General features: G+C 38.1%; 1 protein-coding gene across 5 annotated transcripts; it reads left to right on the top strand.

Annotated features, from left to right (window-relative positions):
• Window positions 1-1,437: 1,437 nt before the first annotated feature.
• Window positions 1,438-25,399, top strand: LOC140103838 (dimethylaniline monooxygenase [N-oxide-forming] 2-like). 5 transcript variants are annotated; one of them, XM_072127097.1, is made up of 10 exons: window positions 7,714-7,802; window positions 8,965-9,096; window positions 15,414-15,553; window positions 17,219-17,407; window positions 18,402-18,564; window positions 20,545-20,687; window positions 21,569-21,765; window positions 23,593-23,948; window positions 24,031-24,103; window positions 24,506-25,399. In XM_072127097.1, the coding sequence occupies exons 3-10, from the start codon at window positions 15,422-15,424 to the stop codon at window positions 24,849-24,851; spliced, it is 1,599 nt and encodes a 532-aa protein (XP_071983198.1). In that variant the 5' UTR covers window positions 7,714-7,802; window positions 8,965-9,096; window positions 15,414-15,421; the 3' UTR covers window positions 24,852-25,399. The 5 variants fall into 5 exon arrangements, with proteins under 5 accessions (XP_071983197.1, XP_071983198.1, XP_071983196.1 ...); XM_072127093.1 differs by lacking the exon at window positions 7,714-7,802 and adding an exon at window positions 10,382-10,504 and having other exon boundaries at window positions 9,013-9,100; XM_072127094.1 differs by lacking the exon at window positions 7,714-7,802 and adding an exon at window positions 10,382-10,508 and having other exon boundaries at window positions 9,013-9,100.
• Window positions 25,400-27,277: the final 1,878 nt, after the last annotated feature.

Genomic DNA, 27,277 nt, shown 5'->3' with positions numbered 1-27,277 from the left:
CTATCTTTGTACATGATTGGATTGTGTGGCATCTGCGCCGGCTTGCATGTAACGAAAAATGGAGCCGTGGCCGTCGGAAAACCCAGCGGATTCGGAAAAATTGTCATAGCAAGATCTGTGAAGGAGCCTCTTGCAGTCTATGGTCAATACGGCAGTGAACCTTAGATGGCTTCCATTCCTTTTGTAACTAGAAATAATATGTCAGTGCCACTAATTTGGGAAAACAGCAATAAAAACATTAAATTACATTACTATGCTCTCAAGACCTTTGCGTAAATAAGAAAAAAGCACATTTCAATAATCAGACCGAAAAATATGTTATTACTTTCAAAAATATGTTGTTGAACATGGGAAAATTGCCCTGGTTGGAATTGATTAAATTAAATGAATGGGGCCGTTTTATTTTTTGTTGATTTTGATGGAAGCTGGACGGGAGTGCATTTAGTTTTGTACACTTGGCATAATGGGGGTCATTTACTAAGGGCCCGATTCGCGTTTTCCCGACGTGTTACCCGAATATTTCCGATTTGCGCCGATTGTACCTGAATTGCCCCGGGTTTTTGGCGCACGTGATCGAAATTTGGCGCATCGGCGCCGGTATGCACGCGACGGAAATCGGGGGGCGTGGCCGAACGAAAACCCGACGTATTCGGAAAAACCGCCGCATTTAAAAAAAAATTTGTGTCGCGAAAATTTCACTCACCTTCATCTTGGATAGGCCGGTGTATTTCGAGGCATTCCAGCGAACTTCAGCGCAGCAGCGCCACCTGGTCGGAGGAAGGAACTGCTTTGATGAATCCCGGCCGGACCCGAATCCAGTGCAGAGAACGCGCCGCTGGATCGCGAACGGACCGGGTAAGTAAATGTGCCCCAATGACTTCCATTTGTAACATAAGTGCACAGAGTTCCCTCCGGCAATGGAGAGAGAAGAAATGTACCTTCACATCTGCTGAGTATTTTTTTGCTCATAGAAAAGTACATTGGTTTATTTCATTTTGTTTACAGAACATTTACTCAATTCATCACGGCCAAAATATTCAGATTTTTTTTTTTATAATATGTTTGCTAGAGGCAGAGGTGCACTGAAACCTTTTTGTTTTTGTGTATGCAATCATTAAATCACATGAAGAAATCTCCATTTCTTCCTCCGAGCTAGTGAGGTTAGTTATTCATAAATTGACCCAGAAAATCTCAAGAGTATTTTGTCTTTAATAAACCATTTATCTGAAAACATGATAAGATCTTAATTATATGACTGCACTTGATTCATATGACTCATTGTACTGTTTGTAAGACAATAATGTGTATCTGTCATTCTCTGAAGTTCTAAAAGCAAATACTGTGCAGCCAAAGAGTTTAAACCAAGTTAAAAATTAATGTTAAATCCAATAAACAGCTTAAAAGCTCAATATATAAAAGCACATTGTTGGTTGTTTTTTTTTTTCAGATGAAATTCTTGGTTACGTTTTGGTAAGCTATACAATAACCATTGTCTATATTACTTATATTTAGATCAAGCCATACTTATAGTATGTTGAGGTAGTATCATTGTCTGTTATATACAGAGACCACATTGTTTGTTTGCCTATTTGTCTTTTAATATACCTTTTAATAAGTAGGATTTTTTTTAGGGGGGTACATTTCTTGTATAGTGTGTTTTATCCATTTACTGTACCACAATCTTCAGGCATTATGATCCATTGCTGGCTATTTTGTCAATCATTCTTCTTCTAAATTTCACCACAAGGTCATTCGTTTTTTTAAATTTTCAATGTTGTCAATAGTTGCTATCTGTGTCAATCACAATCATTGTCCATATACTATGTAATAGTGCTACTGGTAGATATATAGGGTGAATAAATCATTATGTTATAACGCCTGTTTTCTGGTGTTTTGGCGCAGCATTGTCACATTGGCCGTTGCGCTAAATTTTTTATGACTTTTCTGTGACTTTTGCAATGTGCAATTTTTACAGTTCATGGATTGTTTTTTTTTTGCTTTAATGTAGGAGGATTATTTTTTTACAGTACCAGTTGTGTTTTGGAATGGTACCATATTTTCTGTACATCATAGTGATGTTCTAGAAGGGTACTAAAGATCAGGTACTGTCTATACTCTAGTATAAGCCAACCCAAATATAAGCTGAGGTGCATACTTTTACCACAAAAAACTGGGAAAACCTATTGACTCAATTATAAGCCTAGGGGGAAAAATGGATTGTTCACTATTCCCCCAGTATATATCTAGCCTCCCATGTCCCCCAGTATATAGACACCTCCAAGTATATAGCCAGCCAGCCTGTCTCCTGTATATAGCCAGTCAGTCCCCTGTATAAAGCCAGTTAGTCCCATGTACATAGCCATCCAGTTCTCTGTATATAGCCAGTCCCTGTATATAGCCAACCAGTCCCCTGTACATAGTCAGCCAGTCAATGGTATGTAGCGAGCCAGGCCTTTGTATATAGCCAGTCCCCTGTATAAGACCAGCCAGTCCCCTGTATATAGCCAGTTAGTCCACTGTATATGGCCAGCCAGTCCCCTTTATATAGCCAGCCAGTCCCCTTTATATAGCCAACTAGTCTCCTGTATATAGCCAGCTAGTCTCCTGTATATAGCCAGCCAGTCCCCTGTATATAGCCAGCTAGCCCCCTGTATACAGCCATCCATTACATCATATATAGCAAGCACCGTGCCCAGCACATAAAAATAATAAACTCTGTACTCACCTGCTCCTTTGCTCCTAGCTGGTCCCCTACTTTATCTAGTCCCACTGGCAGTGACAGATCTGTGCATGCTGGCAGCACTCAAGCTAAGACATCACAATCTGTGTGCTACTAGTGCATGCGGACCTGCTGCTGCCAGAAAACAGGGATCAAGAAGAGGAGCTGTAGGGGCAGAAAGTCCCCTTTCTCTAGCCTCAGTGAAACAGAGACTTATCAGTACAGTAGGCACCACCAGCTTCTTATATATAAGCTAATAAGCTATACTGGGATTGTATCAATTCAGGAGCCAACCAGGTAGCACGTATATAACCAAGACACGGATGTGGGGATTTGTGGATCAAGATAAAAGGACAATGCAAGGTACATTTTACATTTAATTGCCTTAAGGGCACACTAGACAAACAGTTCACACAATAAATATGTTAGTTTGTGCTGAACTAATGGGGGGACGGTTAGTCCACACTCAAAGATCACACTTGTGAGGGTAAATAATTCCCCCAATAAATGACAATGGGCAAAAGGAGTGAAATGATTATATTAACTATAGCCACACCCCTTGAGAACCCCTAGGTGGCTCTAGGGAACATCCCGCCTTGGATCAAACCATGATATTTGGATGAGTTCTAGCTTCTCAGTGCGTCCTCATAGGATCAGATTTATAGTCTCATCGGATCTGTCTGAATCTCTGAATTCTGTTGAGACCAGACATGATCTACTTCCTATGCTCCCATAGAGAGCTCTGTTTCTTTCCTTTTCCAAAAATGCCAGAACAAACAGGGAGCCAGGTACAGATTCGCCTCATTGCCTTAATCCAAGATATGTATTTGGCCTTGAACAGGGCTGGACCATGAATCCATAACTAGCCTTGTGTAAAAAAGGGGGGAATTCTAGGGTGACTATCAGTGACAGTAGGTCTGTGGAGGTGTTAGTTGCTGGTGCCCCCCACAGAGTAAATTACATACTCCAGCTTATCTTCCTAATAAGGCAGGAGGAGGTGAGGCATAGTTCTGTTTGATGTATTTCTGACTTGATTTAAGGAGTATTTCCACAAAAACTAGTTTCCTAATTGTACTTAGGATAACAAAATAACACATTCTCTAATTCACTGTTATTAACAAAATTACAGTATTTCACAGATATGAATTCCAACCTGTCTCAAACCGTCCTGGTGTACACAATTTCAGTTGCCCCTATTTTCCAATCCTGTATCTCCTGACTTTATGGTCGACAGCCATCTTGCCTGACAGTGTAGTTGAGCTCTTCTCTGCTCCCTGTTCTTTGCTCCCTGCAACGGCCCCTTCCTCCCTGCATTCAAGGATGAGCTTACACTGATACACACATACTGACTTCCTGCTGTCAAATAACAGCAGCAGCGTGAGGAGAGCTACAAGCTACAGGCAGATAAGTTCTTTATGTGGAGGAAGGAGGAGGGGGACACAGCTGATCTGTAAACTAAGGGGTTAAAAATTATCTTTATTGGGTAAACATCACCAGGGTATTGAAATTTGAGTATTTTCTTTTGTGGGCAAACCCATTTAGCTATTAAAATAAAGGCTGGATGGCGTATGGGGATCTACTAAGAAAACTTGTATTAACCCTTTCTCTGAGATAAAGAGAAAAGGCAGTAATTCTTGCCTCATTTTTGCTGTTTTGAATGTTGTGCCATAAATAATAATTCACCTTTATTTTAAAAGCTAGTACAATTATAGGGATTATTTGATGTGTTCTAAATAATGCCTTTAATGTTTTTTTTTAAGGAAAAGGGAGATTTTATGTACAGGCAGTCCCCGGGTTACATACAAGATAGGGTCCATAGGTTTGCCCTTAAGTTGAATTTGTATGTAAGTCGAAACTGTATATTTTATAATTGTAGAGCCAGACACAAATTTATTTTGCCCCAGTGACAATCAGAGTTTCAAAGTTTTTTGCTGTAATGGGACCAAGGATTATCAATAAAGCTTCATTACAGACACCTTACAGCTGATCATTGCAGACTGGGACTGTAGTAAAGCATCCAGAGAGCTTCACCAGGGGTCAAAGTGAGCAGAGGGGTCTATCTTTAACTAGTGGTCGTCTGTAAGTAGGGGACCCCCTGTATACAATTTTTAGGTACATCACACTTTTTCATTATCTTATATTAATTTTTTCATAAACACTGTGAATTTTTTTTACACTCTGTAAACTTCATAAAATAAGGGCATCATATTTTTTTACTTAAGAGTCTGACTTTAGGAGTTTATATCTTTATAAAAAACATTCTATGCTGGTTGTTCCCTTTTTCTTTCTATCTCATTCAACAGTTTGTTTATTTTTATAGTCCTACTAGGAGTATTTTATCATTGCCAGACTCCAGCAGGGATCGTGTGGGGCCCAGCTTCTATTTTATCTGTTTAATGGTATTGAGCTGTATTTGCAATTTTTGCCTAAAATCTTATATTGAGTTATATTGTCCTCTTAGGTTACCAATTATTTGAAGAGATGAAGCTGTATCTTTGGCATCTCATCCATAGTTTGAAAAGTTTACTTTTTTTCTAGATTAGAAAATATATCCGGTATTGCCACATCCATTAGAACCTAACCAATGTGTATTGCATCCATAATAGATATTTAAATTGTTTAAATAAAAACAATTTATTCAAGGTGTTTTTTAAATGCAAAAGTCAAAGTTTAATAAAACAGAATCTCTAGAATAATACTGACCGGAGTCGAAAAATATAAAAAAAAAATATCCTGTTATTCACATACCTCTCTTTGAACAGTGATCAGCAAGGTCAGCAATAATTTTGATGTACCCCATATAGCTATTATGTAGGAAACTTTTAAATGGCTTTATGGTTTATGGCTTTTTGGGTGCGTTCACACATTGCAGTTAAAACTGCATCGCAATCAGCTTGAGGTGGTTTTAGGTGCAGTTTTGTCAATTGAACAGGTGAAAGACATGAACTGAACAGGTGAATGACATTTGATGAGCAGGTTTCTCCTTCAAAATTCTCCTTCATGTCTTTCACCTGTTAAATTGACAAAATTGCAGCTAAAACCACCTCAAAGCTGATTGTGATGCACCCTTTGAATCCGAGGATGAAAAAAACTACTAAAAGTTCTTAGACTTTTGGGGCATAAAATAGGCAAGTCATTAAGGGGCTCCATTTAAGTTTCCACTACTATGTTCAGCAGACTTATAGCTATATGTCAATTATTTATTCAGGTCTATAAAACAAGTTTTATTTACTTAAAATTTTCGACACGTCCTATACATATGAATCATTATGAGCACATATTCATTAAAATCTCTACATCTGAGATAATAACATACATTTTAAGGATCAAATACATTTTGTGTAAATAAATATAACACACACAGCTTTCATGCATACTGCATGCTTTTGGTGGAGGATCTCTTGAAGTGCATCTTTTGTTTTGTTGGTTTGTCTTCCATGGCACATTAAAGTATATTCACAATAAGTTTGGACTAAACAGTACACTGGGGTTTATTTACTAATGGTCCATGGATCGCACTTTCATCAGATTTTCGGGATTTGCGCCACTGTGACAGGTATTTAACTGGGGATTGTGCTGCACACGATTGGATTGAGCCACAATTGCACTGACTTTCATGCGGCAGAAATCGGGGGGCAGTCCGGACGATCCGACTGATTCGGACTGAGCATGGTATTAATATTCAAATTGTCGCATACAATGCACTTACATACACTGGGAAGTAGATGGTGAACTCCGGTGGACCTGATCGGGGGAAGCGACAAATGCAGAAAATGGGGCACACAATCTATGTGAATCGCGTCACAGTGCATTGAATTAGGGTTGGGTAACACAGAAGACAGGGGATAGTGTGGTCTGAGCTTGCCCCAACCTCTGTCCCTACCTAAAGCCCCCCCCCCACGCTAAACCGTGGGGTGACTACTTGAAGACTCGGAATACACTAGATAAGTGTGGGGAGAGAACAACACGAATAGACTGACAAACATAAACATGATTGGTTGCCATGGGCAATTAGAAATATTCTGACTTTCAGACAGCTTGATAAATCTGCCCCAGTGTGTCGTCCATGCTGATGTTGAATGAGTTAAAAGGATTTTGTAGCTAAACTGATACACAAAGTTTGGGAGGAAGGTATCCTTTAATGGATAATTAATTCACCCAATAGAAACTCCCTGGGTTATCATTAAAAACAATCAGTGCAATAAGGTGGGGACAAGAAAAAGCAAGTAAACACCTGTGTTTGTATGAAGCCAAATGAGACTTGGTAAGGTCTTATCAACTTAAGATGTCTAAAAAAGTTGGTTTTGGGTATGTCTTGAGTTAAAGGAAATCTACCACTAAAGGACAGTAAATCTTAGCTTCATTCTGATCACTTGTCTTCTTTAATCTTGACATACAGGGATAGCCTGAAAAAACAACTTATAAAAGACAGGCAGGACATAATATCTGGTGCACTGTGCTGCTAATAATTCATGTAGCTACCAGTAGCATTTCAGTATCTAAAATCAGGTGTTTCTTTGATTGAACGTTAAAAACGGTACTCAAAGGTCGTAGTTCATTTAAAATAATTTATTCTTTATAGATAAAAATCCATCAGAGCGATAAAACAAAACATAAGCTATTTGAACAACGCATTTCGCGCTCGGACCAAGCATGCTCATCTGGTTCATAGATGTACACTGTCACAGTCAGATTTATAAGAACTAAAAATATGTTGATTACAAAGACCCGCCCTATGTCTGGTTGATTAGGGATGCAAGTGTCAGATAAAATTAGATGTTGTTATTACAAAAGACAATTCCTATATACATTTTCTAACATCTAAAAAAAACATGATTACTACATCTCTTTTATTAGTGATCGCTCTATTTATATTAAAACTTACGGTCACAAGTACTTTTTCGTTGCTTTTCTTGAAACTGCCGCCACAAGGATTAAAGACAATCAGGTTCCAGCTGGAGAACTACAACTATGGAAGCCTAGAGTGGTCAGAAAGGAAAAGGAAACTACAACCACGGAAGTCAGAGATACTCAAAAAGAGAAGAAACGAAAGGGACGGTGACCGTTCAGGCAGCCAAAGTAGGTATGTAAAGAAGAGGGGAAATAATTAGTTTAAATTGACAAATCTCACTACCTGAAAAATACAGTTTCATTTATTTTATTTAGACTGTTGGGTGACAAGGTGTCTAATTTATACATCCTGTAAACTTCACGTCGGCATAAGGTTGGGAATCTATTTGGTGTGGTGTCAGTTATGCAATCAATAGGTATAACAGAAATGGGAAATTTTATTTTGGGGTGACATAGAGCACAATGTTTCGATACCCCATGTAACAGAAACTTTTTCCTTATATTTTCTCTATGTTTGTTTAAACGACTACGTAATGATTGTGCAGTCCGACCTATATATTGCAAGTGACACATTTTGCATTCAATTAAAGGGGTATTCCGGGAATATGAACGTCTGACACAAAAACCCATGGTGATATAAATAAATGAATACAACAATACTCAATGTCATTAGTCACAAAACAGAGCTTGAATAGTTTGATTTTATGATTTACAAAATTTATGGCCTCTCTAAAGTAGGTGGAGTTATCACTAAGATGGCCGCCACTGGAAACTACAAGTTCCATGATCCTTTAGTTCTCAGTAACTTCTCTTCCCTCTTATGCTCTGCTCCCGGTGATGATATAACAGACTTTCTTGCTCTGTTACCATAGTAATGATGTGTAAACTGCCATCACCACAACACTGTCCATACTGGCTGCACTGCAACCAACCGACTACAGCCAAATGTAGTGGTGATCACATGACCTGCCCAGGCAGGTACAGGACATGTGATGTGGACATGTGACTAGCAGCCATCTTCTGTCCTGCAACGGACCGCGCGGAGGAAATTAACGGACTGATTAAAGGGCCAGTAGCATATTAATTCTTCATTACAGTGTATGTCAGCAGCATTTTCTGCTAAGGGGAGCAAAATTTTAAATAACAACTAATTACATATTAGCTTATATTTTGAGTGCCCACTTGTATATGAATTATGCTGATTCCTGGAATACCCCTTTAAGTAGATGACATATTTAGTGTCACCAGACATTTTGTTATTGAAGGGGTTTTAAGAAACTTGTCTTCATGTGGATATCCCTTTATTCTGGAATTCCTCTTTTATACTATGTGATATAAATGATGATCCCGATGTAATAGATTTACAACCTAAGCTAATAGCTTCCTCAACTCAGCTTATCCATTGGAGAACTACAACTATGGAAGCCTAGAGTGGTCAGAAAGGAAAAGGAAACTACAACCACGGAAGTTAGAGATACTCAAAAAGAGAAGAAACGAAAGGGACGGTGACCGTTCAGGCAGCCAAAGTAGGTATGTAAAGAAGAGGGGAAATAATTAGTTTAAATTGACAAATCTCACTACCTGAAAAATACAGTTTCATTTATTTTATTTAGACTGTTGGGTGACAAGGTGTCTAATTTATACATCCTGTAAACTTCACGTCGGCATAAGGTTGGGAATCTATTTGGTGTGGTGTCAGTTATGCAATCAATAGGTATAACAGAAATGGGAAATTTTATTTTGGGGTGACATAGAGCACAATGTTTCGATACCCCATGTAACAGAAACTTTTTCCTTATATTTTCTCTATGTTTGTTTAAACGACTACGTAATGATTGTGCAGTCCGACCTATATATTGCAAGTGACACATTTTGCATTCAATTAAGTAGATGACATATTTAGTGTCACCAGACATTTTGTTATTGAAGGGGTTTTAAGAAACTTGTCTTCATGTGGATATCCCTTTATTCTGGAATTCCTCTTTTATACTATGTGATATAAATGATGATCCCGATGTAATAGATTTACAACCTAAGCTAATAGCTTCCTCAACTCAGCTTATCCATTATTTACTAGATAATAGAGGATAAATTGTGTGTAATCTACATGGGTTATATTATTACCTATGTGATAAGTTAACAACCTAAAGGACTCTGTGATCAAGACATCGAGACGTTGTAAATGGTAATGAGACAACTACCACTGTCTGGCAGTAAGCTGCATCTGGTGGTCCCCTTCCCTCTTAGATTGGAAACGTTTGTCTGCAGGGCACAATTATACAATTACTTGATAGCTCCTTGTTATGTGTTCAGTGAAGGTCTTGGATTTGGAGAAGAACTGTTTGTGATTGGAAAGGTTTGGTTCTGCTTCAAAATGGTGGTGTTTTTTTTTATACGTCCTATACACCTATCTTATCCTGCATTTCCTACTTTTATGACTAATGATAGGGCACTCCACGTTCTGATTTCCCCACAGTGGACATTGAACCGGATATACTGAGAGGTTCTGTCATCAGGCTCTGCATTGCTAAAACCACCCAGTGCCACCGCATGCCATAAAACAAGTCATGATAAATGCCCCCGATAGATTATAAGATATCATTATTGCAGAATACTTCATACTGGAAGTGTCTGCAGAATCTGTTTGTCCTCACCACATCCACATACAAGGGGACCTGTTCAGGAGTTTGGTAGGTGCTTTAGCACTTTCTAGTTACGCCCATGATGCTATCTAAAGGTGACTGACAGATGCTGTGAAAAAAATATGAGGATTATATCTATATTGTTCTCATGTTTCCTTAACTCATTCAGCTTAACCTTCCTCTAAGAAGAAGTTGGGTAACTTGGTGGAACTCGTTTCATTATTTCAAAACATTAAGAATAAACAGTAAAACGAGGAACATTTAGACGCATCCCATGTTGTGGTGACTACCTGTAAGTAAGTGTACTGTAAAATTTGTATATGTAGATTATTTTTATTTTTTTTACAGCCTATAGAAATCAGTAATTGTATACTGAATCAGTAGTATCTTCCATAATGCGTAGGTTTTGGATACATTATATTATATAACTATCAAAATGTAAGTGATGGTGTAGTTCTTAGGTTTTATAGTAGCTTTTCTTTTCTTTCCTTTTAGCTTGCACTAAGTAATTTATATACTATAAGTATGACTGCTGAATAGCTGCATTTTACATTTCAAAATACAGTAGTAGATGTATCAATATAAGTCGATATCTCAATTTATATGACTCAATCAACTGTAAAAACATTTTTGGGAATTTTTTTATTTAAAAAGTTTTATGTATAATAATTGGCTTTAATAGTATGAACAGAAACAATGCTCTCAATTGCATATTATCCTATGCATATATCTATGTCTATACCGATACTCTCAGCTGCCACCAGCATCAGTATATTAATGTTCATGAAAAGCCATTTGCGCTATAGACTGCTTGCTCACTGTTTAGAAATGTAGTTGTGTAGTCCTGGAGATGATTTTTTTTTCTTTTAATGGTTTTGATATTATTCCATTAATTAAAATTTATGACAGTGAGTTTTTTTTTCATCAGTTATATTATATAGACATTTAAAAAAAAACACACAATTTCATCTTGGCAAATCCTTAGAGTTGTGGTATCTATTGGTAGCACCTTAAAGGAGTTGCCCCATTGTAGCAAGTTAGGCCCTATCCATAGGATAGCTATTCACTTGCTGATTGGGGGGGGATCTCAGTGATGAGACCCTCACAGTTCACAAGAACGGGGTCAGATGTAACCATTAACACCCCAAGTCACATTTATGCGGAGGATGGATGGAAAGAACCACAGCAGAAAAGACATTTAAAAAAAAAACTAATATATTTTATATAATATACTATTCATACATTTATGTGTGATCTGGACACAAATTTATTGTATGGTGACCTCTTGTTTGTCTTCTTTTATACTTAAATGGAATCTCTCAACAGTTTTAAACTTACAAAGCTGCAAACAGTGTTAGGTAGCCGCCCTGGAGATCTGTGTAACTATACCTTTGTGTGTGTTGTTAGTAGAAGAAGGACTTATATTCCAGGATTGTAGCTGAACTTGTATGTACTTGTCGTACACTGGTGTGTAAGATCTATTCACTGAACAAAGCACTGTCCATCCTCCTGCTCTGATTCACTGCTGTAGTAGGCTTCTGTTTGAATATTACAGCAGATACTGGGTATAGGTTGTGCGACAGTACAACATTTTTCCTAGTTCTGCTGCTACTAGCAACACACACAACAATATGGCTATGCATGACTTCTACCTAACACTGTCTTCAGCTTTGTATAGTCAAAACTCCTGACAGATTCCTTTTAATAACTGCAATAAAAAGTTTAATACATACTACACCGTGGGTTTATAGTTTATGGTTATATGGCAATATTTTACAACATTAACATTATATAAACCACATACTACTGTTGTTTAATACTTAGGGGTTGCACTTGTATTGTAGTTCTTTAAATAAATTGTTGGGTCTTGAATCGACTGCTGAGCCTTGTGGTTCACCACTGTAAAATTGGGACATTCTTCAGCTGTGTTTAGGTTTTGCTTTGTGTTAATTTTCATTTTGTCAAAGTATCCACAATTGCAAAATTTTCCTGCTGGTTAAATTCATCATTAAAGTAAAGTTCATTTGTAGTGGTGTCCTTCTCTGAGATGTTGCAAACCACTAAACATGTTCAAGAGCCTAATTTGCTCCTTCTTCAGCAGTCAAAAAAAAAAAAAAAAAAAAAAAAATTATATATATATATATATATATATATATATATATATATATATATATACACACATATATATTTAAGGATAGTTGGATAGTTGTATAAAAGAAAGCAGGAGACTATTAAAGTCAAAGGGTCTTTAACTTTATGTACTGCTACATAGCTATATACTGATAGTTGGGCTCCTGTCCTATTTAACTCCTAAGATTGTGTGTCAGTAGTATGAAGTAACTTTCCTCCATGTCATGAATGGGGGCTGCTGATGAAGCTTGGAGAAGGCTCCCAAGCCTACTGGTGTAAATCCTATATTGGGTCCTTCCTCTAACATGACCTGATTGTCAGCTTTATAAGCTGGAAGCTTAATGCTTAGTCACATTCCCTTTCTTACTTCTCTCCAGGCTCTTAGCCTCTCAATTAGCTCATTAGCTGGCTATAAAATTATTCTTGTGGCTGGAAGTCTCTGCCAGTGATTTGGTTTACTACTGAATAATGTTTATTGTGTCCAGACTGGATTTGTGTTGTCTACCCCAATGTCTACCTGCATTATTTTCTGACTATCCCTTGCCTCCTGTTTCTACACTTTGCTGCCATCTGATTGTAACCTTGGTTTGTACCTCTGACTATTCTTTTGATTACAATTTTTACTGGTCTTTGTTTGAATCAACTAGCTAAGCTTAGCATTGGTTTTCCCTTCTCCCCATTCTTCACATTATTTAGGGACAGCAGAGTGAAAAGAATATATTCTCCCACGTCCTAATCAGACACATAATACAATGCATACCTCAGTATAGTATAAGAGTTATCACACATTCTAGCTCCCATAAATCTTAAAATTCTGTAAAAATGCTGTTTTCTTGCTTACAATAAAACTATCTATTCAATGTGCTTATGTAACAAACCACCTGTGTGGCACCAAGCCACATTCTTCCTGCTTAAGTGTAGTTTCTTTTTTACCAATAACAAAACTAAAGGATTAAAGGATTAACAGATGAAATCAGAGACTGTGAGAAAATACAGACTTGTTAAACATTAATGCAAAGCAATTCTCAAGCTCTAGCATAAATGAATTATAAAACCAATGAAATCACTTTGAAAAAATCAGCACCTTAGCCATAAAGCCCCTCACAACGTGTATGTGGAGAAGGCTCAAGGGCTGATACAGATCATGTGCAAAACTTCCTTATACTGCAATACTAAAGTTTGGTATAATATGAGGGATCAGAATCCCTAAGTGTCAAGTATCCTAGGTGGCCTAAAAATACTTTAAAAAGTTTTTCAAAAATTAAAACCTAAGTTCAAATCAACCCCCCCCCTACCACTAGGATTAATCAAAAAATAATGGAAAAAATATACCTGTATATACTCGAGTATAAGCCGACCCAAGTATAAGCCGAAGCCCCTAATTTTACCACAAACACCTGGGAAAACCTATTGACTCGAGTATAAGCCGAGGGTGGAAAATGCATTGGTCACAGACCCGCCCCCAGTATATAGCCTGCCGGACCCTGCCCCATAGTATATAGCCTGCATGCCCTGCCCCATAGTATATATCCAGCACCTGCCCTCCTAGTATATAGCCTGTCTGCCCATATCCCCCAGTATATAGCCAGAACCCTGCCCCAGTATATAGCCAGCAGCGGGGGAAGCCGGAAAGGTGAGTTTTGATATTTTTTTTATTCGAGTATAAGCCACATTTTCTGTGCTGATAAACTAGGCTTATACTCGAGTATATATGGTAATTATAAACATGTTAGATTCACCACGTCCCAATCTATTGAAATACTAAAATTATTATTCCCGGACGTGAGCCCCAGAAACTGAAAATAGTCCAAAAAGGCCACTTTTTCTTCATTTTGCAGTGATACATGGAAACACAACAAAACAAAAAAGACCAGGTTTATTCCCGTCCATATGTGCCCTCTATTAACAAAAGTATCTATAACACTTTTAATCTCCCTTTGATTTCATTCCCTGTATTACTGTGTCTTTTATACATCAATCTGACTGATTTTATAATAATCCGATTGTTTTTATTGGTATACACACCATTACGTGGCATCTTCCTTTTTATTATATCTATTCATTTATGCATTCATTTATTTATTTATTTATTTATCCATCTATACATCTTTATTAATTAATTTAGTGTTAAGAGGATGTCCTATGGTTCCGCTTACTCCAACACGGTCCGGACGTGCACCGGTATACACTCTATTATGTTACCTGGGTTACAGTTTCCAGTGTAAAGTCCGACTGGTTTACCACGCATGCGCGTGTTACTGCCGGCGCTTTCGGGTCATGGCGCATGCGTGTGGCGCGGCCGGCGTCCTATTTTCCTATTTTCTGTATATATTGTTATTACCGGCCCTTTGTGGAGTCCGGTTTTGGAGTTGTGTGAGCTGCTCATTTTAGTTGCCTACCCTACCATTATACCTACCATTTGAAGACATCACCAGTCTGTACCTGGGGACCATTGAACCTTGGATGTGAACCTACTCTATATGTATAAGCTCTGACACCAAGAAACTACAAAGGTGAGCATCTAAATACGTCTGCCGATCACCTCACGATAGAACCCGAGGCGCCGTCCTCTGTTGTTTCCCTTTTTTTCCCTACCTCTTGCCTATGATATTATAATTAGTCAGCTCTATTTTAAAGCTGCTTTATATTGTTTTAATTTGCACAATATTTCCTTTTTCTACTGGTTTGTGTGCCTGAGATGTAGGAAATAAATAGATTGTCCAAAATGTCAGTGTCTGGGAACCCCTTGGGAACAGCGATCATAATATAATTATTTTCCTCTTAAACTGCAAAAAGCAGAAACAGGTGGGAAAATCAAAAACTTTGAATTTTAAGAGGGCCTTTTTTACACCTAAAAAACATTGATGGTTATGTTATATTGAATTCTTTCCCCTAAATCCCTTCCTCATGCAATCCCTTCCCTTCCTTGGTTGAACTTGATGGCCAAGTATCTTTTTTCAACCGTATAAACTATGACTATGACTATGACAAACATTAAAAGAATAAAAGCATTCAAAAGAATATCAGGCACTAATTAACCTGTGGATTTGTAATTTATTTTTATATTGCAGATAAAACCATGGTTAAAACAGTGGCTATCATTGGAGCTGGGATTAGTGGTTTAGGAGCTATTAAAGCTTGTCTAGAGGAAGGTCTCGAGCCGACCTGCTTTGAAAGAAGTGATGATATTGGAGGCCTCTGGAGATTCACCGTGAGTGTACACAAACTTTTTTATACAAACTATGGTATATTTGTTGACTCATAATCAGGGCCACCATAAGGGTGGGAAAACTGTGACTCCAGTCATGGGCCAAGTTTTATAATGAAAAGGGAGCCTGTGCTCTGGAGTCAGAATTCCTCAGGAGGAAGCTCCAGGGGTCCTCCCTACTAATTATATTTCATCATATTTGAGTAGTGGAAAGAATGCCTCAGAAGTGAGGCTGCGGACAAGATAGGTTCTGTAGGTTTGTTCTTAAGTTGAATTTGTATGTAAGTCGGAACTGTATATTTTATAATGGTAACCCCGCCCAAAAGTTGGGTTGTCATAAGAACCAGGATTGATAATAAAGCTTCATTACAGACACCTGTGATAACTGTTATAGCTGTTTATTGTAGCCTAAGGCTAAAGTACAGTAAATTGCCAAAATCCAGAGGTCCGTTTGTAACTAGGGGTTGTCTGTAAGTCAGGTGTTCTTAAGTAGGGGACCGCCTGTAACCAGTTTAATGAAATGGAAAGAGGAAAATATAAAATCAATGGAAAACTGCCATCAGACTCCAGGAACAGTAAATGGAAGTTCCTGGGGAAGGGGGGGGGGGGGTCCCATACAGGATGTTCACCACTAACTGATGCACTGTTCAAACCAAAAAACTATTTATATCACTCAGCACCTATATAAGTGTGTGTGTAATTGACCATGTGCTGAAGAGGTCAAAATATATAGCTTTCTCTCTGTGCCGCTGCAATTTTTTGCATAAAAGCTGCAGCAGTGACATGTTTGACTGCTGCAACATCTTAACAGACTTTGTCACTAACTTGAACCCAAAAACTAACACCATTGAAGCCAATGGGGACTTAAAATTTAACACTCAAAAATAGCTGTTAAATTGTGGTGTTAAGGGCTAAGGGACTGAAATTGGGGATACTAGCAGGGAAGTTGCTCTGACAAAAATGAGCTAGGGAAATTCCTTAAAATAATAATATGAAATTAAAAAAAAATAAACAAAGAAATAATAAATTAAAAATGCATCAATTGTTGATATTGAGGCATCCAAATGATTTTTGCCAATGTGTGTTTGTAGTATGTAACTTTGGGGGGTGAGGTGGTGGTTACTGGCTCTCCCTAAATCTAAATATTACATGTGATGTTCCAGGGGGAAAAGTATTTCACTCTCATGAAAAAAGAAGACTGCCTCTTTTGTGCCACCAATAACTAGTTATATATATCATATTATCCCACAGATAGAAGTAATAGAGATTTACTAACTCTATGTTATGTTATGTTTTCAGCGAAAAGCTTAAACTTCTGCCATGTACTTTTGGGGAATAAATCTATTTAACCTGAATTAACATTTGGACTGCTGATTTTCTCTATTGAATTAACTTGATGAAGAAGTAATGGTTTAGCAAAACCTTGCAATGCTTTGTCCTTCCTCACTGGCTCAATGAAACTTCAGCTCCGATATAGACAATAGGGCTATAGGTGGAATTAGAGAGGAGAATTTATTCTAAACGCATAATAACTTTGTGAACATTAAATGTTTTGCATTATGTAATGATGACTGTAATATTTTATCATGGGACAACCCATTTTAATAAGAATGTCTTAACAATGCCAGCATATGAGTGACTATGTATAATAAAAATGAACTATTTTAGGATGAAGTAGAAGATGGAAGAGCCAGCATCTATAAATCTTTAGTTACCAATGTTTCCAAAGAAATCATGTGTCAGAGTGATTTTCCAATGCCGGAGGATTTTCCAAACTTCTTACCAAATCACAAATACTTTGAATACATCAGACTCTATGCAGAGAATTTCAACCTAGTCAAATACATCAAACTGAAGGTATGACGTACATATTTAAGATGCTAACACTAGCCCAAATAATAATTCTGTAAATTAAGGTTACTCATGAAAGGGGTTTCTGGGAAAACCAGAAAACCTACTGGTGGTCAGGAGTGGTGAAACATATAAAAAGAAGCCATCTTCATCTACGACCACCATACTGTTCTAATTATCTCTACATCTCATCCACTGGGGACCATTAGTTGAGAATCTGCAATGACTGCTGAGAGCCAAACACTGGATTTTGTAGTCATTTATACCGAAATAGCCATGCCTATCTTGCATGTTTTTGCCATGATATTATTCAATTTACAGTTGTAGCAAAGTTTGCTGCGCTTATATTTATGTAACCAGTAGTTAAATTTTATGGACTACAAATCAGCATGAGATTTCTTTTTAATTGTAATTAATTGTTGTAATTTTATCCATGAATAAAAAATGTATACAATTAATAATAACAATAGAAACCATAAAAAGGTGTTAATCCTTTAGTGATTTTAGGTGAGAGTGGTTTCTGTGAGCAAACTGCTTGCATATGTATTTCTAATATTTAAAAGGTGACTTATAGGTGACAGAATTGTGCCGTGAGCCCTATGTTATAGGTGCAACAAAAAAAGTTGCTGCAGTCTGTCGGAGCAGTGCAGGGTGCTCCACATTCATGAATCTGGCACACCCTGCACTCTCCATGGGCTAAATGCTCCTAGTGCAGTTTGCACTAGTTTTGATAAACGTGGACCTATGTGTTTGACTTCGAGATGTAGTGACAGGTAAAAATTGAATGGAAAATAGGGTAAAACTGGCTTTGTTAAAAGAAGTGAGCTAAAATATTTAACCAAAGTCAATACACCATTCGCTATGATTTTGAGGATTTCAGTCCTAAAATTGAGTAGAAAGAAATTAAATATTAAGTGTTCCAATTCCAAGTGTTATGTTAGAAGTATACATAGAATCCTACTTTTAGTCGATTTATATTATCTGTCTGTGTTTGACTTAGACAAGTGTTTGCCGAGTAGAGAAACATACTGACTTCCCAGTTAATGGACAGTGGCTGGTAACTACAGAGAGTAATGGAGTTAAGAAGACAGACATCTTTGATGCAGTTATGGTTTGCACTGGACAGCATGCAAAACCTGCTTTGTATTTGGAAAACCTTCCAGGTAAAATAATTGCTTTTATGTCATCTTTTCTTTTTATTTAAGGGGTTATCAGGGAGTTAAAAATATATAAAGGTGTCCTGGGGGAGCTGTAATAAAATAAATGAATTCTTACCTCCTTCATTGCTCCTGTTATCCCGCACTGCCCTCTGTTGTTACCGTGCACCTTTCAGGCATGCCCACCCTGTCCCTGCACCTTATACAGCAAGCGTAAGATTTTTTACTGAATGGCCACTTGTATATTTTTAAACACCTGGAAAACCCCTTTAATATTAATATCTAGAGACCTCAGAATTTATGAATTCATTTCTTATTTCTTATACTTCTACTCATTCCTTTCTTACAAATTTCACTGTGCTTGTGTACAGTCATTCTAAATCATAGATCCATAAAATACTTCTGAATTTGTACCCACCTACTGTACTTGTCCCATGTTATAGATGGGCTATTGTGGACTAAAGCAATGCTTTTAGGTAGGATATACTTCATAGATTATCATAGAGTTTGGTTGCACAGGGACAACTAGATTCTAACCTAGAATTATTTTATTACCTGTGACTTGTCTTCCTTCTTCTACGTTTCAGAGGTCCGTAACAGTAGTCCATCTACTTACTTAACTTTTTCTATGGTTAGGGTTTATGTTGATGTCCAAACTGCATTGCAAAACTGGTTCAGTATCAGAACCTGAATCCTTACACAGTACCGCCATATGAAATCAGAGGCAACCATACAAAGCTACTGTAGGACCTTATAACACATTTGTACAATACAATATTGTACATAGCTAGAACACTTCTTGAACACTTTTATGATAAATGTAAAGAGAGGTTTTTTTTGCTTTAGTGATGGGGACAGAAAGTGATCCAAGCTGAATTTTTATACCAGGTCCAATGAAGAAGTGGACCCTGCAAACCAGCAAAAGTAAAAACCAGATAAAGCAGCGTATCCCCTTCCACTGCCAAACAAGGCAACCACTGTATATAACCTAATGGTCATAGGGGGGCTTATTTACTAAGGCTAGCAGATCGCACTTTCGCCGGGCTGTTCACCGTTTTTGGGATCTGCGCAGTTTTGACAGGTATTTAACAGAGGTCTGCGCTGGGATTGTGTCGCATGCCATCGGTTTTTGGCGCAACTGCACTGGCTTTCATGTGACAGAAATCGGGGGGGGGGGGGGGCGTGCCGTCGGACAATCCGTCTGATTCGGACTGAACGCAGGATTAAAGTTTCAAATTGTGTCGCAAGACACGGCACTTACATACACCAGGAAGAAGGAGGTGAATGTCAGACCTGAGTGGGGAAGCAACACATGCAGGATATCGGGCGCACAATCTTAGTGAATAGCGGTACAGTGCATTATCGTCGGACAAAGCACTTTCGGTGAACTCCTCGGACCGGGTGAGTAAATTTGCCCGATAGAGTCTCTCAGCTTTAGAGGCTTGAATAACTTAGTGTTCTACAACTTTATTTTGCCTCTAAGCTGATTTTTTTTCACTATTTCTGCACTCTCTAACAGGTTCCAAGATTCTCCTTGATTGTATATACAGGCAGTCCCCGGGTTACGTACAAGATAGGTTCTGTAGGTTTGTTCTTAAGTTGAATTTGTATGTAAGTCGCAATTGTATATTTTATAATTGTAGCTCCAGACAAATTTTTTTTTTTTGCCCAAGTGACAATTGGAGTTAAAATTTTTTTGATGTAATTGGACCAAGGATTATCAATAAAGCTTCATTACAGACACCTTACAGCTGGACATTGCAGTCTGGGACTATAGTAACATCCAGAGAGCTTCATCAGAGGTCACAGTGGGCAGAGGGGTCCGTCTGTAACTATGAGTTGTCTGTAAGTCGGGTGTCCTTAAGTAGGGGACCGCCTGTAGTTTTAAACTATAAAAAATATTTGAGAACATTTTCATGCTATAAATACCTGGCAGTTAGTAACCGTATGTGTTATAACTACAGTTTTTCTTTGTTTATTTTAAAGGTATTAATACATTTAGAGGCAAAATACTACATTGCAGAGAATACAAGAGGCCCATTGGATTTGATGGAAAACAAGTATTAATAATTGGGATGGGCAACACAGGAGTTGATATCGCTACTGAGTTATGCACAAAAGCTTCTCAGGTATATTTTTATTAACGACTTTAAAACAGAGTGTGCATGCTAAAGACTTTAAAGGCTTATGATAATGTAGGAGCTTGAGATCTGGGATGTGGGCTCTTGCTTTACATTAGTCCCCTCATTAACCTCAATGGGGCCATGTGTATCTTGTATCTCCGTTTCAGTATCCTCCTTTCATTTGAAGTTTCCTTCATCATATGGCTCAATTAAATATATGCTACTCTTTAAATCATATGTGCTAACCTACTTAACATCTGCCTTAGAACAGCAGAAGAATTTAAGGCATCACAGACTGTATATAGGTTAGTGCAGGCTCAATTGGCTCAGTTGGATAATCACTATAGTATATGGTTTATCACATCCTATACATCCTACGCCCGTACCAAGACTTGTTCTTCTTCCTTGGATTATGGACCACTGATCCACATGCAATAAACTCCAACCCAGAAGTTATTTGCCTCCTGTAAGATATGGTCTACAAATACCCTTGCATGTATTCACTGCTAAGACTTGGGAAATCTAAGTTCAATGTAGGAAAATTGTAAAGTCTGATAACAAAAAGACCTAAGAACTAGCTGCATTCTTGGGTATCGGTTACTCCATTATCTGTCCTGATCTGATATTTTTCCACCTATACTTCCTGTCCAGTTGTATCTGCCCCCCCCCCCCCAGAAACAGTCTCTACAATTACAACTCCTTCTTCAATAGGTTACAGATAAAAAGTGGTTTGGGTCCCCCCTCCATGTAGTAACAGCACGTTACAAATCCTGGATATAATCTTACTACACCCATAAACTGTTCCAGAGACCAATTGGGATAAAAAATTGATTACCTGTAGCTTATATGTTAGTTTATACATTATTTTAATTTTTTATTGTATACAGGTGTATCTTAGCTGTAAAACAGGAGTTTGGGTTTTTGGGCGGCTTGGAAAAGGAGGACTTCCATTTGATTTGGGATTCCTGCGTCGTTCTCTCAACTGGATCAACAATATAATGCCACCAGCTGTGTCTCGATGGATGCTAAAGAAAGACATGAATGACCATTTTAATCATGACCTGTATAACATACAACCAGAGGGGTAAATTAAACTATATGATAGTGTACTGAATTTCTTGGCTGTACATAGAGATTAAATATGTGCAAGATATATAAATACGTATATGAAAGAGGATTAAATTTACTTTTGTTAGCACTGCATTCAGATTACTTAATGGGAACCTGTCACTAGGAGACCCATTTTTAGCACTCCCCCAGTCCCCACAGAGCATAGTACATACGCTGCCAAAGTGTTTTTGTATAAAAAATTGGTTTTACAGAAAAAAAGGTATGTTATATTGTACCTTTCATTAGCATTTGCTGTGTGACTAGGCAGTTGCCCAATGGGAGGGTCTGGAAAGGAGCAGTTTCCCCTTGTCCTCACCCTTGTCCTCCTTTTCAAATATATGAATAACCCCCCCACACACACACTCAGGATTGGCTGTAGAGGAGCAGGGGGCGTTGCTCAGCCAAGTGATGGGTGTTTTCATATATTTGAAAAGGTCACATGGAGTAGCTGTTCCCCAAGGGTGGGGGGGACTGCTCCTTTCCAGACCCTCCCATTTGGCAACTGCCTAGTCACACAGCACATGCTAATGAAAGGTACAATATAACATATCTTTTTTTAATTCAATTTTTAATACAAAAATACTTTGGCAGTGTATGTACTATGCTCTGTGGGGACTGGGGGAGTGCTAAAAATGGGTCTATGATGACAGGTTCCCTTTAAGGTGTTCCACGCTTGTACACCATTTTTGTTCTGTGTGCCATTTTTAAAACATTCTGAATCATGTATACATTTATCTATAGAACAGTTTATTCTTCATTTTTATAAAACAAAGAACCTAACTTATTAGAATATCATCAAATCAAGGATACTATGTATGTCGAGGCCATAGCAGCTTTTATACCGATTACAATGCTTCAATTGGTTATTATTGGTGAACTTTGCAGACCTGGCAACATATATAATTAGGTGGACATTTAGCTTTGCCTCCTTACCATAGGTCAGTGATGGCCAAACTTTTGAGCTGAGTGTTTAAAAACTTGTAAGAGAATCTTGCATAACTGGGTGGTGTGTCACTGCCAGAAAAATGCATAGTTTTGTGATATATGTAGCTCTGGTAATGAAAAGTTCACTTTCCCTCATTTTTGCTGAGCAGTAAGTGTGGTGCATACAGTGGCAGCAGTGTGAGATATTGGTACCTGCGTTAAGATAATAGGCAGGATGTATGGTGCGAACATTCCTAATATGCCTCTACTTCCCACTGTAGTCACTTGAATAGACCTTGGGCAGTCTACTGCTGATAGGACAACTGAGTTTTAGTGTTCCCAGCTGACTGTTTGTAAGTCCCCAATAAATGAAGTGTGGGTGGGAGCTCTGGCTTCACTGCCTTCATTTGTGGAGGTAAAATAGCCTCTGTTCCTGCCATGCTCTCCGCACAGCAGAATAGTTGCCCCAGAGCTTCAAGAAGGCAGCAACAGCATCCAGAGAGTATGGAGCAAACAGCATCTATTTTACCTCTGTTAGCAAGGGGCATTGAGTCCTGCTGTCAGCAGGAGAGTTGCCTGACCTCCAGATGCTGTCAGCAAAAACATCTTGGCATGTCTGAGGTTAGCCAACACTTATGTAGGTCTGACAAATGGGATGCCAAAAGTCAAACTCTCACTTTAAGAATATACCATAAATATTGTGAATGCAGAAAACCCCTTGAAGGCGTGGGCTATGGAAAGTAGTGTTATAGGATAAACATGAATGCTAAGCCTATAATTACAAGCATTTTATAAGTTTTTTGAATGTTTTTTTACATTATAGATATCCTTGTTTCTGTATTAGAAATCATATTTACTAATAAGTTTTTCATCTTAGGACAGTTTGGAGAGAACCTTTAGTGAATGAGGAACTTCCAAGTCGTATTTTGTCGGGATCAATCATGATCAAGCCACAAGTTAAAAAGTTTACTGAGACATCAGTCCATTTTGAAGATGGATCCGTTGTGGAGAATCTTGACATTGTTATACTGGCCACAGGCTATGAATACAGTTTCCCTTTTCTAGATGAATCCATCATTAAAAAGGATGAAAACAGAGGATCATGTTATAAAAAAATAATCCCTCTGGGAATTGAAAAACCCACATTAGCATTTATTGCATTCATTCTACCCATTGGACCAACTATGGTGGTTGCTGAACTTCAGTCTCGATGGGCAACAAGACTTTTTAAGGGTAAGGAAATTTGAAAATATACATATGACAAAATGTTGTCAAACTGCAATGAATTTAGTCTTATAAGTACTTTTCTTTTAAGAACTACATAAACTTCCAGACCCTGAAGGAATGAGAAAAGAAATGTTAAGGGATGAAGAGCGCCGAAAGAAATGGTGAGTTAAAACGTGATTCTAACTATTAGTGGGGGGGGGGGGGACAGAGTAATGTGCCCATGTCCAGGTGCTGGTTCTATGTTGGGTAGGGAATAAGGATAGGAAAGTATCCTGGAAGGTTGTGTATCTTGGACAATCAAAGTGAAATACAATATATGGTACTACTGACTATTGAATTTGGTGTGTGGTTGCTTTATATCTAGTAAGTGGTAAGTAGATTGTTTCTAAAAGAATGCCTTGCATGTTAACTTCCAATTTTCTACAGCAATATTTCATTTTGCAACTTTTCATATGTAAGCACAAAACTAGGACCAGAATTCATTTCTCAGATTTTCTACTATAATAACAATATGATGGCTATAGCAACAATACTAACTTATTAGTTTCATTGCTGTTTTAAAGGTTTGCAACATCTGAAAATAATTTTCGTCGCACCAATTACATCTCATACCTGGATGACCTGGCCTCAGATATTGGAGTGAGCCTGAACATATGGAAACTATTTCTGACAGATCCTGTGTTAGCATGGAAGGTTGTTTTTGGACCATGCAATTCTTATCAATTACGTCTGACTGGTCCAGGCAAATGGGATGGAGCTCGAGAAGCAATAATGACTCAATGGGATCGTATTGCAAAGCCACTAAGTACAAGGGTGGTGAAGAAAAAAACAAAAGCTAATTTATTATCATTTATACCTTGGATTCTTTGCGTTGGCATTTTGTTGTTTGCTGTTTGCCTCAAAGGTTAATATAAACCAACATCTACATAAGAGAAATAAACCTATCTACATCCTGCTACCAAATACAAATAATTGAAGGGAGGGCAGAAGAGGGAGACAATAGAAAAAAGGAAACAAAATGGGGAAAATAACAAATATACACAAAAGAATATTTTAAATAATAGAAAGCGAAGAAGAAAGAGGGAAACGAAAAATATGGAATTTTGTAATAGTGGAGTTTAGTCAACAGTACGGCCAGTGTAACATAGATAATTTGTACAATTATTTTAAAAAACGAATAATAAGACATCTACATCAATGGGAGTTCTCTCTTTTTAATTTTTATTTTTTGTAATTTTTATGTGATTTTAATATTTAGGCTTAATGAAACTTATAAAAAGAAAAAAATACTAAATAAGTGAGGTATGCAATAATGCTGTACTGTATATCCTTCCTCTCAGCCTTACTTGCCTTTTTTATTTATCTGTGATGTTTTATGTACCGTTTTATGAAATATTTATGAAAATTTTTTATGAAAAAATATAAAATATTAATGTGATAACATGATAACTGGTCAATAAATGCTGTTAAAATCTATTTAAATGAGAATTTATTTGGTGTAATGCAACAAAAGATGTAGCAGCAAGGTTATAACTAGCACTCAAGCAGTTAAGTGGCTGTTTTGGGACTCAAGGTGACAGGGCCAAGCACAGGTACAAGTGGAGAATGCACAGCATATCGCAATAGAATTTTCTTTATAGTCCAGACTTCAGATATCTAGACCTGTTAGGTTGTTCAACATTATAGTTACTAGAGATAGGGAGAATTTTCAAAAATTCGATTCACCGAGTTTGCCAAATTTTCTGCCAAAATTAGATTCGACCTGAATCGAATCATGGCGAATTATGTTAGAAAACAGGTATTTCAGGTATTGTAGAACGTTGTACCATGCCCAAATATGCACAGGGAGCGTGGGTTGGTGTTCGTACAAAGCTTTGTTTTAGTATGACATGCACATAACAGCCGCCACTCTTAGAATTGCTTCACTCTTCAATTCCATGGACACTTACAGGGGCCAACTTGACCAAATAAGTGAAGCGGGAAAGCACCCTGACAAGGTAACGTCTGTGCCAGCTCGAAAGGACTGAGCTGAGGGCCAAGATCCCACATCAAAGAGTGCACTCTTTACACTGACATCAGATGATTCCACAGATTATGACAGAACCTGTTCTGTTAAACGCGAATACATGTAGCAACCCCCAAAAACAGTGCAGAGGGTGTCGGCAGTAATTTTGCATTGACGTCACTAATAATTTTGCCCTTCTTTTCATCTGTCAATGTCCGCTTTCAATCGGTCAATAATCCATCAGTATTGCTAAAGCCAAAAACAAACAGGAGTGGATCCAAAACAGAGATGACCAGTAAATGGGATACTTGCATGTCCTCTGTGTTTTGTATCCACTCCTGCTTTTGGCTATCAATCCTGAAGCTTTTTATTCCTGCTGACAGATGAAATGAAGGGGAAAACCAAACATAGTGGCAACGTCATAGAGTGGTGGAAGGTGAAAACAGCATTATGGAAATCACAGAACACCGGTCAGTTGGCAGCAGCACGAGTAGGCCACAGAGTGGCACAATGACAAATTCTGGAGCTGGCAGCAACGTGGTACAATGAGTGTGGAGTTGTCAGTAGCAGCATGAGGTCAGATTGTGGCACAATGACAAATTCTGGTGGTGGCAGCAACATAGTAGGCCACAGTGTGGCACAATGAAAGAGTGTGGAGGTGGCAGAAAAATGGTAGGCCACAGTGTGGCGCAATGACAAAGTGTGAAGGTGCCGGCATCAGCAGCATGATGTCAGAGAGTGGCACAATGACAAATTCTGGAGGTGGCAGCAACATGGTAGGCCACGGTGTGGCGCAATGACAAAGTGTGAAGGTGCCGGCAGCAGCAGCAGGAGGTCAGAAAGTGGCACAATGACAGAGTGTGGAGTTGGGTGAAAATTCCAGTCCCTGGTAAAGATGGGGGAAGGCAAATGAAGCAACTGGCAGCAGATGTGTGGCATCCGGCAGCATCAGAATAGTGGCTAGATGACACCGGCAGTTCTGGCCTCACAGAGTCACCCCTGCTATGACGTCCCCTTACTGTGCTGCGACCTGTGCCTGCTCCACCTGCCACCTCTCTGTCTGACATATTGGTTAATCACCTATATTGATTTGACACAGATTTCTGGATATCAACTTTAGCAACAAAAAAAATTTTTATTTGGGGAATACAGAACCCTGACACCCTGGACTTTGAGAAAAAAATCACTCCAGCAACTATGTAGATTTGACATGGATTTCTTGATATCTACTTTAGCAACAAAAAATAATTGAAATTAGGGGTATACAGAACCCCAAACACTGACATTCTGGACTTGAGCAAAATCACTCCATCAACTATGTTGATTTCAC

Source organism: Engystomops pustulosus, chromosome 10, assembly GCF_040894005.1.
Source record: "Engystomops pustulosus chromosome 10, aEngPut4.maternal, whole genome shotgun sequence".
In the NCBI taxonomy this organism is placed as follows: domain Eukaryota; kingdom Metazoa; phylum Chordata; class Amphibia; order Anura; family Leptodactylidae; genus Engystomops; species Engystomops pustulosus.
This window is presented reverse-complemented; position numbering and strand designations above follow the sequence as displayed.

Bases quoted from the DNA above. Each gene is read 5' to 3' on its own strand.
- LOC140103838 (XM_072127096.1), top strand. From the start codon at position 15,422: ATGGTTAAAACAGTGGCTATCATTGGAGCTGGGATTAGTGGTTTAGGA. The intron at 15,554-17,218 runs GTGAGTGTACAC...GAACTATTTTAG, and splicing joins GAGGCCTCTGGAGATTCACC to GATGAAGTAGAAGATGGAAG. The intron at 24,104-24,505 runs GTGAGTTAAAAC...GCTGTTTTAAAG, and splicing joins GAAGAGCGCCGAAAGAAATG to GTTTGCAACATCTGAAAATA.